Source organism: Micromys minutus (assembly GCF_963924665.1).
Source record: "Micromys minutus genome assembly, chromosome: 9".
Classification (NCBI taxonomy): domain Eukaryota; kingdom Metazoa; phylum Chordata; class Mammalia; order Rodentia; family Muridae; genus Micromys; species Micromys minutus.
Genome location: NC_137978.1, coordinates 30,421,705 through 30,437,327, shown reverse-complemented (window position 1 = coordinate 30,437,327; position 15,623 = coordinate 30,421,705). Strand labels below are relative to the sequence as shown.

The following is a 15,623-nucleotide window of genomic DNA, read 5'->3' as shown; positions in this document are numbered from 1 at the left end:
TGCTTATGGATGGATCATTTCTTACAAAGCCCTAGATTAGCTGAACCACAGCCACTCACTTTGCAAACTGAGCATTCTAAGATGAATGCAATGTTCTTACAGTGGAGTCATGCACAATACGATGGAAGTCCACTCTTACTAGCCAACCAAGGCCTGAATGAGAGATTCTTAGAGTAATAAGAGCCTACACAAAGCTCTTGACTCAACCAAGGTTGGAGGAGGTACGTGAGAAGGGTTCTTGGAGAAAAGGCCAGCAAGATGAAAGGCTCCAGGAAGGTAAAAAAAAAAAATGTTTACACCAACTCTTCATCGCAAGAAAAAAGATGATCTCTTTCACGCCATGTAGTTCTTCATCAGGGGCTTAACTTCAGTGTGAAAAATGCAGATTTTCTAAAATCTGGACTCTTCAGTTTTGAGTCTTCCCTGGGAGCTATCCATTTGCTGTGTGACCTCATTCTCTCCACTCCTCAGTTTCCCCAGCAGTTAAAAATGAGAGGTTAATGATCATTATGGGTTATGACCAAGACTGTGAGTTGATTCAAACTGTGTGTCTAGGATAGAGTAAGCGTGTACATGAGCTGTTTTAGTTATGGCTTTCAATGTTTTACACATAGGTAGTGGAAAGGGATGAGAAATGTGGGGGAGAAATAGAAGAAGCAAGCAAGGAGCCCAATAATCCAACTATACATACATACATACATACATACATACATACATACATACATACATACAAATAGATATGAGATATATGATATCACTAAAGAATCACTGTAAGGTTTGAAGATGTGAAGACACAGATCAATTCTTGGCTTTGAAGAGTGCCTCTAGCTACAGTGTACCAGAGGAAAAGAATAATGGTGGGTGAGAATCGGGCAGCCTGGAGGGGTTGGTGTGTAGAGGGAGCTCGAAGATATAAAGCACCTGGCAGTTAGGAGTCATGATCTGACATAACGCTGATCAACAGGGGCTCCGGAGAGACTAAAGCCTAGAGAATCATGTGGATGCAGCCAGTGAATGGGACAGGATGCTGCTGTCAAGCACATCTTCACCCTGCTCAAATCATCTCTGCAAAATGACTCTTCAAACTCTGCAGGAAATGACTGAGATTAAGCCACGGGTCTAAAAGAATGTGGCCTTATTGAGGGATCAAGGCATGCCTTGGCTGTGTCTGCCTTCCCTCCGTGCTGAATGCTCCAGGGAAGGAATGATATGCTCATTCTGTCCTGTTCTTAGGGCCTTGGAGTCTGGCACAGCGACAGTGCTTAATAGACAAATGTGAAATGAGTGAAGTCAGACCTTCAATAACAACTGTGTACTCAGTATTTTAACTGATTTGCAATACTTTTGGCTCCATTTTACAGACAGGGAAACAAAGTCAGGGAATGTGACATCACACACAGGGCCCAGTTGAGATCTAGACCTAGTTCTGATGGCTTTAAATTAGTGCTATTTCTGCTATGCCAAGACAGAAAAAACCAGATGGCTGCTTGCATGTGTTTTAGAGAGTTATTTACATCTGTGGGCATGGTTTCCCTCCAGAGAGTTCTGTGTGAGGTTTATTGTTTCTCTTCTCTGTTCAGAGACAGCATCCTGGAATGAGGAGAGCCCAAACGCTCAGTGAGGCAGCAGAGGCATCTGCTGGGCTCAGGGTACCACAAGCACAGCAGAGGCCTTTCCAGACCTTTCCTGACTGTGCTAAACCCATACTGCCATCAGCCAAGCTCGTTGTCCTCAAATTATGGAATCACGGGGTTCATGAAATGTAATTCTTCTGCCTTCATGCTAGGCTCTGCCTATACCACAGATGTAAAGTGTAAAGCTCCATTCTCTTGTGATGTGAGGCTGATTGGGCCAGAGACAGAGAAGAGGAAGAATAAGGAGGAACAGATGCGGGAACCAGAGCAAAGCGGGAAAAGAACAAATAGTGGGAAAATTTAGGTTGTGTTGGGTCCTGAGGCTGGTGGTGCTGGTGGATGTGAAAGAGTGATGTGAGAGCTTGTGTGTGTGCTTATGCACCCAGTCTCATAGTTGCACACATGCCTGTTTGTGTGTGTGTGTATATATACACAAGACCTCTTCCCTTCTCTTCCTCTCCTAACAAAGTAATCCTGAGATTACTTCTAATTCTGACAAAGTGATTTCCTGAGAGGACCAGTTCTTCATTTACTCTCTCTCTCTCTCTCTCTCTCTCTCTCTCTCTCTCTCTCTCTCTCTCTCTCTCTCTCTCTCTCTCTCTCTCTTTCTCTCAACCTTTGTTGGAGGAAATTTTGGCAGGAAGCAGCAAGATCCAGGCAGGGAAGGAGACCATTCCATCACTAACTTGCTAGGTGGTGACCAGTGTGTCCACTCACTTCTCTGGGAAACAGGGAATTTCAAACAGGATATTATCCCCAATTTTGAGATAAATCTATCCAGGTTCAGAGAGCCAAAGTCTTGACGAAGGTACTTTAATGGGCAGGCAGAAGTATTAGGACTAGGTCTGTTTAACTCCAAACCTCAGCCACATTTACTGATCTCCACAGTGAGGCATGCCTTCCTGGCAGAAGCATTCTGTAAAGGTGGGCTAAATTCACCAAGAGGGTCTGACAGAGAGCTCCTTATATAGAGATTTCTTTTTGAATTGAGAAAATGCCAACAGCCTTGGGGAGTTTCAGACAGAGACATGGCCTTGCCCAGGGGTCAGAGACCAAGATCTAGATCTGATTCTGGCCAAGTTTTCAACTTGCATTAGAGGCTGCAGGAGGAGAGGATTTCAGGTCAGGACTTCCCCTGGGACAGCAAGACAGGACAGGACACAGAGCTCTGGAGTCACTGAGGGCAATGGAAAGCCAGGCAGTCAACGCCACACAGAGAACCTGGGACCTACAAAGAGGTCCATTAATGCTCCCTAGAACCCTCCACCACTGACAGCTTCTCATCTCTGTTTCAGAGGCTGTTCTAGATGGGTGTGGCTGTTAGCTCCTCTAGTCTTTACATCAACCCCTAGGGGCAAGAATTGCTATTGTTTCCCTCCGAGATAAAGAAGCTGAAGTGCCAGAAGTTCTCAAGGTCGCGGTGTATTAAGTGTTAGTGCTGAGATCCAATCTCTCTGTCTGCTAAGAGACCTAAGGCTTCACAGACCCTGCTGTAGGGCAGCATGGGAGGGCCCTTGTTCTCTCAAATTGTTCTAAGTACAGAATGAGAGTCTGGGCTCACAGGGGCCACAGATACAGGAGGTGGGGGGTGGATGGAAGAGTGACCCATAGTCAGCTTTCTTCAACCATGCAGTCTTCGGAAAGTCAAATGCTGTCATCTTTACCACAACCCATTCCAGATCCCTGTGACGACAGAACTCCGCTAGACTCCCAGAAGCAGGTGCACTAGCAGCTCGCCAGTGAGAACTATGGTCCCAGCCAGATGGAGACAACCAGGCTTCTCAGGTCTGTTTCCTGCTCAAGGTCACTGAGTCAGTGAATGGAGAAGAAAAGAGGATCTCGGCCACTACCCCTCCAGGCGTCAGACCTACATTTCCTGGGAGCCTGGTGGGCTGGGGCAAGGGATTCAGCCTCCGAGTCTGACTATAGAAAAATAAATCTTCTGCTCTGTCCTATGGGGCTTGACTCAGGCTATCCCTGCGGAATACAAACCCAAAGTAGGCAGAAAAGCGGGGGTAATGGTGCCTGCCTCGTTCTGCCACAAGAAAAGATGAATTGCTGTATGTCTTAAGGGACAGATGTTGAGGTAGGGAAAAATGGGAAGCTAAACATGGAGGTGGATTCCATTGTTATGAAGTTCTGGTATTACCTTGAGTAAGCCACGTTAGGTCTCAGAGCCTCTGCATCCCTGCCTGAAAAATATACACTAGCTGTGGGGTGATCCGAATTCTGTGCTCTTTCAAGTACAAAACTCGACCTTCTAGTACTTCTCAGCCTCAGAAGGAACAGGGGAGCAGATACAGGTAGAGGATTTGTCCAGACCCAAGGTCAAATCCCCTCTTTGCTACTTGATGGCTGTGTGACCTTGAGCTGTCTCTCTGAATTCAGTTTTAGCAACCCAGAGCCAGCATAGCTTTCGTTTCTCACCACAGGCTCAGATAATGAACGGGATAATCTGGTTTTACAGATGTGGAAAGTGTCCATGGGAGAGCCAGTCCTAACCCTTAAATAGCTCATGCTTAAACGGGAAAGACATAGGCATAGATGGCAAATGAGTCAGAGTAGTAAAGGCCTTTTATTGAAGATGCTAATTGGAGGGAGTATGTTATGGAGGGCCACAGTGGGGTAGTTAAAATACACTATCAAAGATGGAAAGTGTTTGCCAAGTGTCAAAGACATGACTTCCAAGGCAGGGGAGCGATGGGGGCCAGGAAGGACTAGGTAATAGAAGACTGCTCCTCTGCAATTAATCTGTTTGGGGCTGCACTGTTATAAGGATGAGACCAGAGAGCCTAGCAAGAGCCAGACCGTGGTGGACTGTGGAATCCGCACCAGGAAGGCTGGAGCTCATCTCTAGAAAGTAGTGAGCAGGCATTCACAAATTCTACCAAGAAGCAAATACATATCTGAAAGCCTCCAAGTCAGCACTTAGTGCACCAAGTCAGTACAATTCAAGATTCCTGTTCAGGAAGCGGGGGGAGCGCCTGAGGTTCCTTTTTGTAAATGGGATGATGACCTTCTGTACCACTCACAGACACGGTGGGCACCGGGGCTTTGATTTTTTCCAGAGATGAAGATCCTGATGGCAAGACTCACCGCCGTTTTGCAAGCAAGGGCAAAGCAGTTACCTTCCATCAGCTGGGGAAACATATCTGCCGCCAAGTTTAGTAACTGACAGATGGTTTGGAGTAAAGGGGTAGGCAGACCCAGAAGAGCCTGAGAAAGGTTATTGCAAGGACAGCTCTGGGGGCCAAAAGTGAAAATGTGAAGGAGTAAGCTGTAGTGACTGGGGCCCCGCCATGCCACTTCACAAGCTGCTGGACTCTGTGCCAGTCACATCCTCTCTCTAAGACTTTGTCTCATCAGCTGAAAAAGAGAGGGGGGGGGGCAATTGTACCTAAGCAACATGGGAAGGATGTGATCAGGGAAATGAAACGCACATTTATATGCACAGTGCTTGAGAGTTTGCAAAGTAGATTACTACTTCATCTTCTCGGGTTCCCATGGGAGTGGGGAGGTGGCACCTGTCAAGTGCCTGCCATGTGCTAGGCATAAGACTAGGTGTTGTGTTTACATTCATCTTCTGCTAGCTTCTTAATGCCATCCTGGGTCATTCTGTTAGCTTCATGTTATTTGAGGGAACATTTGCTGCAAGAAGGGAGTCTGGCCAATGTTTGACCTCAGGGTTGTCCGAGTCCAAGCCTCTGTACACTTGTACCGCATCCCATTGCCCTTGACCTGTATAACCTTCAAAAGCTTTCTCAAGCCCCCTCTAGCCACCTGCTCATCTTGAGATCGGAACAAGACAAATTTTTTCCCTAAATTTCAGTAAATTTCAGTTTTCTCATGTCAAAACATAGCTAATGTTTAATTTCTGTGGCATAGAAAATTAATATAATTAGAATAAGCTACAACTAAAATATATGAAATGTTTAGACTAGTATGTAGTACATGCACAGTATCATACTATTCTACATGATGGTACAAATGAAGCTAGGCTTGGGGCACAGCTACTGTGGAGGCTGAAGCTAAAGGATTGCGACTTTGAGGCCTTACTGGCCTATGTAGTAAGTTCAAGGCCAGTCCCTGCATCATAAAGAGGTGCTGTCGCAAACTAAGCCTTTCTTTTCAAGGTTTAGGGCTGGAGCTATGGTAGAGTGTTTGCCTAGCATATATAAGGCTTTAGGTTCGATCCCCAGTTTTCTGAGGAAAAGAATGCGATATTGGCAAGAATGTCAGATAGTAAGTCTGGTGGCATCATAAAACTGAGTATTCCTAAGAAAACTTCGGGGGAACCCAGTAAAGCTGAGGATACACATAGCCTATGACCCAGCAATTGTATGTCTGTAACAATTTGTATGTACACACGGGCGATGTGAATAAGATATCTGTCCACATATACATTACAGTGTAAGAATATTTGAAGTAGCTTTGTTTTCAAGAAATATATATTGTACACAACTTAATTATTCACCATCAAGAGAATAAATAAGTAAATCAAGTTACACACAGACGTGAAATATAATGCAGTGATGCAAAGCATGCAAAATAGAACATTACTTACCCACATGGACATGAAGTAGGAAGGAAGCCTCAGTGGATATGGAATGATAGCATGTGTGCAAAGGTCAAGAACAGGAAAAACTAAGACGGACACGAAAGGATGCTTATGAGTACAGTTCAACTTAGGGATGAAAATGACAAAACACAAAAATCAAGGTCATGATTTTCTGCGGAAGGAAGGGAGGGTGGGCAATTGAATTGCAAAGGAGAGGATAATGATGTCTGCAAGCACAGAGGAGTAGGCAATTGTCTGCTTCTTACACTGCTGGGTGCTGGATGCTCACCGTGTTATTTACATCTTATTTGTTGACTCTATCTATGTTTGTGATGATACCTGATTAATTACCTTCTATAGATGAAATATTTGGCAATAAATTTAAATGCAATTACAATGCAATACACCAAACAGAGGGATCATCTTACTGTTGGGTGTCTGAGACCAAGTGCACTTCCTCCCTCATTGCAGGTATTTTGTAAAATTCTGTTAAGTGAATCGCTAAATGAATGACTGAATTAAGTGAGCGATATCAGCATTTCATAACCCTTCTACCCCAATACACACCTAGCTTGGGCCAGACTTGCTGTCCATTGCTCAGAACAAGTAAAGCCGAAGAGTGTAGGTGACCCCATTGTCATTCTTCATGCAGAATGAGAGAATTTCTCTCAGCCTCTCTTGATCACTTATCCACCTACCTATTCATCTGTTCTTCCATGGATACACTCACTAATAATCATTTATCAGATCAAAACTGAGTGGATGCCAGTCTGAGAACCGAGGTGAGCTGCCACGTTAGATAAAGACTTTGCCTGTAACATCACTCTCCTGAAGGTCATCACAGTACAGGACATCCATGAAGTCCCAAGCTTACCTTGGCACACAAAAGAAGATGGTGTTTCCCCTGGATGGACTCGCCCTGTGATGAATATCACTTTCTTGTCTGACCCTTCTCGGAGATTCTCTGTAAGAAATAAATGGAAGGTCACCATGAAAAGCAAGCTGAGACTAGACATGGGTATGTGGGAAGCAGGCAGCTGAGCAATAGTCTGGATGGATGCTTTATTTTTATCTTTGTTTTAATCATTGGGCTAGAATCATTGAAGATCAGCCATTGTTGACTAATTATCTCTTCATCTATTTAATATTAAAAGACTTCACTCCCTTTTCTTTGTGTAACTTAGAATATTACATTAATATGTAACATTTACAACCATCTGAGAAGGCCATCAGTGATGCTGAATCCCAAGGCCAGAGACTTTGCCTCAGGCAGTTATATATCTTTCTGAGTTTCAGTATTCTTAACTATAAGTGAGAAAAATTATATCTGCCTAATGTGGTTGTAATAATGAAACAAGGCTACACAGTGCATAGTACTAAGCAAACACCTAGTAAATAATGGAATCAAAAGGTAGCTATTTATAATAATACTAGTAGCATCTGACATTTAATTAACCCCCTTTGGGCCAGATATATGTTATACATATTTATAACCTTTAGAGCAAGAGTAGTTCATGCTCCTGTTATTGAAGCAGAGATTGAAGTTCTTTCAAGTTATATAATTTGTTTAAGGTCATATAGTGATAGCAGATTCAAGCTTTGGTTTTGGTAAAGAAGCAACAGGGACAAGATTCCTTCTACGCTGAACACCTACAAAATTAGGTCTTTGCACATGGCTTAAAAGTAGAACTGTGGTCTAGTACATGTAAGGCCGTGGGTTTGACTCCTAGCATTAAAAACAAAACCAAAAAACAAAATCTAAAAACTTAATAAAATATACACAACAACCACTTTCAGATGTTGAATAAGAGACTAGAGGTGGTGCCAGAATACCCAAGAGGAAAGGGGACAAAGAAGGCATGCCTCATGGTTGCCCTGTCTTTTTTCTGATGGTCTATCACACAATAAAGTCCAGGGTATGATATCCTGGAGCATACCATGGAAATCTCACTGAGTCTTACTGAGATTCAAGGTTAGCAGGTAGCTGTTGTGGAGAGACTTAGAGAAATCCAGTAGAGAAAAAATAAGAGTTCCAGAAATCTGTAAAGAGCCCTCTTGAGTCTTTGTTGGATCCAAAACTTTGCCTTAAGTCAATAAGACCTAGGGGAGATTTTTAGAATGTGTTTTTGAATGTTATGGCCCCAGACTCAAACTCTTTCCACTTTGCTTTCTAGATTGGATAAAAAAGTAAGGAAATGTTTGAGCTTCTGACTCCAAAGAATAAGTTCTTTTTGATTATGCAGAAAGAGTGAGAACTCAAAAGGACTTTGTGGTAGGACTAAATTACTCTAGACAGATCCTAACACGTCTGTAAAACCATTGTAAAAGAATAAATCTGAGGAAAAGTAACTTAACTGCTTGGTATGGAGCCCAACTCTTATGAAATAAAGACAACAAAATTCAGACACTCAACAATGTATATACTGTGTAGAAATATAGGACCTGAATCATACTACAATATCTTTCTGCTGCTACAGAAATTTAGCTTGTATAATAAAGTTTAGCTATTATAAAAAGATACACACACACACAGACACACACACACACACACACACACACACACACACACACACACACACACACACAAATGCAAATAGTAGCCAAGATAGCCTTCCCAATGGAGAAGGGACACTCAGCCATTGGTAGAAGGGTTGATTGGCAAGCAACAGGATAACACCCTGAAGAAAATCTCAGAAGAAATAAAAAAATTATACTAAAAAGAGTGTTATCTGTATTAGAGGATATAAATAATTAGAGGACATAAATAACCAACAGGCATTCTCTTAAAATGCTGCCCATAGGTTGTTTCTAATGTGGTTCATCATCACAACAGATACCTTAATGTTAGACATGAGAAGTAAAAGTATTGATTCTTGCAGGCAAAGAGCTGGCTCATCAGTGAAGAGCAGGATCTGGGTTTAGTTCCTACCATTCATATGTTGACCCATAACCAGTTGAAACTCTGGTTCTAGAGGATCCTATGCTCTCTTGAGGCCTCTGCAGGCACTGCATGCATAGGTTGCACAGAGATACAGCAGATAAAACACCCACACATATAAAAATAATATAAAACCAAACCAAAACAACAAAAAAAAAACTCTATTGTCCTAAAGCTGAGTGTGGTGGTGTACACTTTTAATCACAGCACTCAGAAGACAGAAACATGGATCTCTGTGAGTTCAGCCTCATCTATGTCATGAGTGCCAGGACAGCCAGGCTACATAGAGCAACCCTGTCTCAAAACAAAACAAAACAGAGAACAAAAATAAACCAATAAGTGAATAAAGATTTTGTCCTAAAAATGTGTGGTTTGTTTGGTCCATTGGGGTCACCACAAGCACACGGGGCTTTCAATTCTCTGGATACCAGCAGAAACATATTGGATCACTGTACATGAGAATTTGTCATCCTCACTGGGCATCTTTGAGGAGAGAAAATACATTTATATTCTCAAAGAAGGGTTAAACACTTGTACATTTCCCGAACAGAATATAAGCTACTACAAAGAGAAAATAATGCCTTCAGGTAAATATCAAATATCTTTCCCAGGAGCCTGTTTGGAATGGGTACCCAGGAACTGATGGCTAAATCAATAAATGAAAATGGCTGTATATATATATATATATTTCTAAATATAAAGAAGTTTAGAACCTGTTACTTTATTTAAATCCTCATGGTACCATTTTACAGGTAAGAGGTCTGTGGCACACAGAAGGAATGGTCATGCTCAAGGTGAGGCTGCTAGCAGTTCAGTCTCATCTCTGAGTCCTTTCTCTGCCCTGTCTGCCTTCTGGATTCCCTGATATTCTACAGTTCTTCATCTGCTGCATTTCCATCTGCAATGCACGCAAGAGACTTTGGTTTCATTTTTTTATTGCTGATGGAAATTGAACTACTGTCTTAGTATTTATATTGCTTTTTCACTTAAAAATGTTTAATTCCCCACCACAAACATTTTTAAAAATTGTTACCTAATACTGACCCCATCTATCCCAACAGTTCAGAAATGATAAATGACATCGCTGAGGCTCTCAGTGAAGGCTAACTTTATAGATGCCTCCCCTGACCCAGTATCAACTCAATTGCATTCTACATTTCTGCTGACCACAGGAAAAGACAACACAGGCATTCTATTTGCACACTAATTTTACTGAGCCCCTGTGACTTCATAAAATGATAACATGGGGCTAATAAAAATCAAGCCTCTCTGGCACTAATATAAGCAAATGTTGATGCAGGCAGGTAACAAATTGCTTTGTCATTTAGGAGGCCATAAAAGAGCATTATAATCATCTTTAGGCAAAATGGATGGGTCGCTTTTGCTTAGCTTTTAGCTTTCATTTGCAAAATCAATTTAAGGTAATGTAGCAGCTCTGAGGTGGTGTGACATGGAGCTGTCCTCATCCTTCCTGTCACCAAATCCCCAGACTCCTGTATGCAAAGACAATTAAACATATTCTTGGTTGAGGCAGCAGGGATGAAGAAGGATGTGCCTTGAACAAAGACAAGATGGAGCAGAATGCAAACAATGAGAACATGAACAATCCACGGGGATGGTAAAAACAGAACTCAGAGGCCATCATGTCCAAGGACAGAAGAACACAGTGTGCTTTATACAACATCCCTCACTCATGTGTGCATGTGCACACACACCTGTGCAGAGAATGACAGAGACAGAGAGACAGAGAAAGAGCTTGTCATTGTAATCCATATTACCCCAAACCCTTATTCATAAAATTGTACCCATCTAGTGACCAGGAACTAGCTAGTATTTGTTTCATTTTACAAAAAAAAAAAAAAAAAAAAAAAAAAAAAAAAAGTCCCAAAATGTTTAGTGGCCTATACTTGTCATTATAGCTAATGACTAAGTGGCAGAGCCAGAATCCCAACTCAGGAAAACTCTGTGTTCTTAATTTCCATGCTACCCTATAGAGGACATTGGCACAATTCCATTCTGATAGCCACTAGGTAATATTTAATGAATATCTATCCTGTGTCAAATATTTTACATGCCTAATCACATTTGATTATCACAGTCATCCAAAGGAGCATCTTCCTATTATTTTATTATTTCATCCCTTTCTTATAAATCAGGGCATCAAGATCTACAAACATTTTCTTGACTAAACTTGAAATTTTAGGAGCCAGTATTAGACCTGGGGCATTTGTGAATCTTTCATTATGTTCTTAACTACTCTATCAGGTTGACTCTTGAAGATCAAATTGGGTTGATTTCATTATTATGACCATTGATTTGTTGCTATTGGCTTGGTTTGGGATTTTTTTTTTAAAGAAAGTATCATGGTATAAGCCAAAGCTGGCTTGGAACTCTATATACAGTGGCCTCAGTGTTCCTGATTGCCTGCCTCGGCCTAACAAGGACTGGGTTATAGATGTGTGCTACCATTCCCAGGCCCGGCCCCATCAATTCATTGTTAATTTTCACTTGCAAGATGTGCGTTTTAGCTACAGTGAGCACTAGGCTGAGACAGTTGCATCTAAAAACAGAACAGGAGCTGAACTATTGAGTCTTTGGGGTGACCCTAGATGAGACTTTGTGAGGCACTGTGACAGGAAACTTGGCAAGGATGGGTGGTTTCAGAAACCCTGGCACTTCATACATGAGAAACATAGGCATTTCACCTGCCCCTGACCAGATTCCTGGCCTGGAACAGGTGACCACAGCTCCCCACATAAAGAATATGACTAGTGGTCACAGAGCACAAAACAGAATTCATGCTAATGAGGTATTTAGATGGGCCCTGAAAGTTTACGCCAATAAGATTTTCTTCCTGGACATTCCTTCCTGCAAAAGCTATTTAATCTCTGGCTCACCCTGAGGAAGTGGTATGCACCTAGTCTCCCCAATTAATAATCAATAAATAGTTTGGAACAAAGGACTGTCTCTCATATCAAGAACTGCTGTTGAGGGGAAGCCTTCGTTACCTAGCCCCCTCCATTCCTGACTCTGGGGAAACCAGATGTGGTGTCACAAACACACTCAAGTAGACCATAGAGAGGATCACATGGTGAGAAGAGACGAGAGGAATTTATGTCTGAGTTTGTTTGGAAGGATATTTTAGTCTCAGGTGACTGTAGCCTTGAATAAAGCCTCCCTGTAATCTCAGGAGAGGCCCTCAGCCAGAAGAACCCACTAAATGTTCCCATATTGTTGACCCACAGAAACCAAGAGAGAATAATTGTTTGTTGTTTTAAGTCATGCTACCATAAGCCTTGCCAGTCCATCCTGCAGCCTGACTTCAATGTGGGCCTTCTACAGTGCCCACAGAAGCATGCCACTCCCCTGCTGAAGACTTCATCACCTTTCTGTTGCCCAAGTCCAGCTTCATTGGCCTCTCATCTTTGGCACATATGGCCACACTCCTATCCATCCGATCCCACAGGCTCTGACCTCAGCCCTGGCAGTCTTCTGTTCATGGCATGCTCTCTCACACATCCAGTCTGGGCATGTGTTTTCTTCCCTGCCTTGAATGCCAGCTTTTGTCGCATCTGTCTGGGTTCCTCCTACTCAGCCTTCAAGACTCAATTTGGATGCACCTGCTCTGAGAAGGGAAAAGGGAAAACTCAAGCTCACAAGGGACTTGGCTCTGTCTTCCTTGGTGTTAACAGTTAATGTTGTATTTTATCTGATTTTATCAGCACAATATATGTCAGCCTAAAGGTAATGTGAAAATACCACTATTGGTGACAAAGGAAATAGAACAGGAACAGAGAATCACAGTAAGAACATGATCAATGTGCAGACTTGTTTCTGTGTAATTCTATGAGAAAGTGTAGGTGTGGGGGGGGGCATGCATCCAGGTTTCTTGGAAGAAATGGCAAGACAGTAAATACATTCGGGTAGTCATGTGACTCCATTTGATCTGAGACACTCAGGGGTAGCTCAGCTGTGCTGTCTAAAAGCTGATTTCTGCCGGAAAGAAGAGCTGGATGAAGAAGAGTGGGCAAGACATTATTCCTGGGTCAAGTGGAACACCAAGCTTCCCTGTACTCTGAGTCTTTGGACAAATTCCATCTCATGAACCCTAGTTTTCTCAGGTGTAAAATGGGAGTACTATCTAGGTCACAAGACAAGCCTCAAATAAGTAGCCTCATGTCCCTTTTTAAGTGACGTTGCCTATAATACCAGGTGTTATGCACCGAGTGATAAGCAAAGGATGGGGGTCCTCAGCAACATAGCCATCTTTAACTTTATAATTCTGCTATGGGGCACCGAGCTGGGCTGTTAGCAGCATCCATTCATACCCTCTCCTCTCCCCCAACCAGTGATGATTAAAAAAAAATACATTCAGATATTATTGCTGAATGCCCCATGTTTCCTTGGAGGCAAAACTGGTCCTGGTTGAGAACCAGTCCCTTATAAGAATACATTTTTCAAGAGGAAATAAACTTCCCCAAGGAAGAGCACACTAATTGGTTATCCATCGCCAAATGGTCAGCTCTGAAAACGTATACATACAAGTAACATTATACAGACTCCACAGATGAAGCTGACTTAGCAGTGACTTTAATCAATGCCTTTGGAGCTCTTTGCTGAAGGGCCATTCCCAATTTGAGGAGGCGAGAGAACTAATCCTGTGTTCTGCTCTAAGGGATGCTCCATGTGTCAGGGGCAGAACCTTGTCAGAGGTTGAACACTTGTTCCAAGGGGAGTCTCAACTATGAACTCTCAGCCACTAGTCCTCTGGGGATGGAGGGCCTGCATAACATACACACACCATGGGTGGTGAAAGCCTTTTAGAAGCTGGCTGGGAAGATCAGGTAAGGCTGAGACACCCAAAGACATGAAGCTGAGGGCCATGGTCCTCCTTTTATTGTTAAATTTAGCTCATGCTGACCACATGTCAGTCCTTGAGTTGGTCTCTGGGGACATAGAAAGACATTAGACACTGTCCCTATCATTATGAAGCTCAACTACCAGGTAAGGATGTTCAAGCATAGCTCTGGGGTTATGAACTTGTACTACAGAACAGGAAGACTCAATTCCAGTCAGATTTTGTGCACTTTCATGATCTTGAACTCTGGGGTCTTTTATTTCCTCACCTGAAACCTAGGTCTTGACTTTATAAGGACCTTGTATGAATTAAATAATATGGTCCATCAGATCTATGCCTACTAAGTGTTCAAATCTGATGCCTGGCACCCAGACCACTTGATCCAGCTGCCTCATCTTACAAGTGTGAAGACTGGAGTCAATAGGTAATCTGCCTGTTTTCTTCACCGTGTGTATGCTCAGCACCTGGTACACAGAAGGGACTCAATAAATAACACTTTAGATAGTTGTAGAGTTGGCCCTGTCTTTTGGTTGAGTGGCTTGTCAGCACCCAGTGCTCAGCTTTGTGGGGCTACCACCTTGGGCCTGAGGGAATTCCAGGCCAGAATCAGTTGCAAGCTTATTTGTAAATGCAAATTGAATCACACTGAGTACCCTTTAGCAACAAGGGCAAAGAAAACAGTTTCCCAGGGAAGAAAAGGGCCAGGGGATGTGAGAGCTAGGATGAAAGTGGAAGACAATGCGTTCTAATCAAACTTGATAAATATGTAAATTAAAGCAGCTAAACAGTTGGCTTTGACAAATGACTTCTCTGGTAATGGATTTTTCCACAGCGGAAGACGAGAGTTCAGCCTGCCTGTTAGTCAGTAAGAGCCCTCTCTCTTGCTTTCTCAGCAGTGTGGGAGGGTGAGAAGGCTACTTAGGTGCTCAATGGCATAGGAGGGAATAGGTTCTTTTGTGATTTTAGGAGTAGACGCCATTCCTGAGCATCCGGTAGCTGCTGGGTACTGCTGCTATCAGCTCTGCAGGAGAGGTGAGAGTCCTTGTTCCTTAAATGACAAGTCAGAAGGTCCACCCTCACCGGTCCAAGGTTACCTCATGACCAAAGCAACCTTTGGTAAAGAAGCATACATTCAGTCCTTCCGATTCTCTTACCATAAGAGTGTCTTGGTCAGTCCCCTTCCAGGCCCTGGCAGTGTGGAAGTGTTTAGAAAGGTCTGTTCCCTGGCTTGCTTGCTATGCAGATCCAGCAGACCTCTCCTTATGCCTTCATTCAGCTGATTCCATCTACCAAGAAAGTCACGTGACTGAAGGTTCAGCTGAGAAGGGGCAGACATGGTCAGCATGCAGCTTCTCAGCAAGACATCAGACAGTTGTCTTCTTAAGAGGTTGATTTCAGAGCCAGAGATATTCTGTGTTAATAATGAACTCAAGTGACTGTGATGACAGTTGACAGGTGAGAGAAAAAGGGGAACAAGCAGGTTTGGAGCAGTGCTGTGCTGTCAAGCACATCATACCCTCTGTGGTCCAAGTGTCTCTGGGCTCCTGGGGACTGTGCTTCGAGGCTAAGCACATGACCAGGAAAACTCAGGTAGCAAGAGTTAGCTTTAGGGTTTTTTCCCTCTGTGTATGTGTG

The 15,623-nt window shown here is 43.0% G+C and overlaps 1 protein-coding gene across 2 annotated transcripts in view; it reads right to left on the bottom strand.

Moving 5' to 3' along the window:
- AGBL4 (AGBL carboxypeptidase 4) overlaps nucleotides 1-15,623 on the bottom strand; it is a gene marked incomplete at both ends in the record, with an annotated part of 1,110,674 nt that overhangs the window by 118,081 nt on the left and 976,970 nt on the right. For both annotated transcript variants that reach the window (XM_080920614.1, XM_080920613.1), the window contains one exon: nucleotides 7,067-7,156. In XM_080920614.1, coding sequence (XP_080776740.1) covers nucleotides 7,067-7,156 — 90 coding nt within the window. The remainder of the gene's footprint in view (nucleotides 1-7,066; nucleotides 7,157-15,623) is intronic.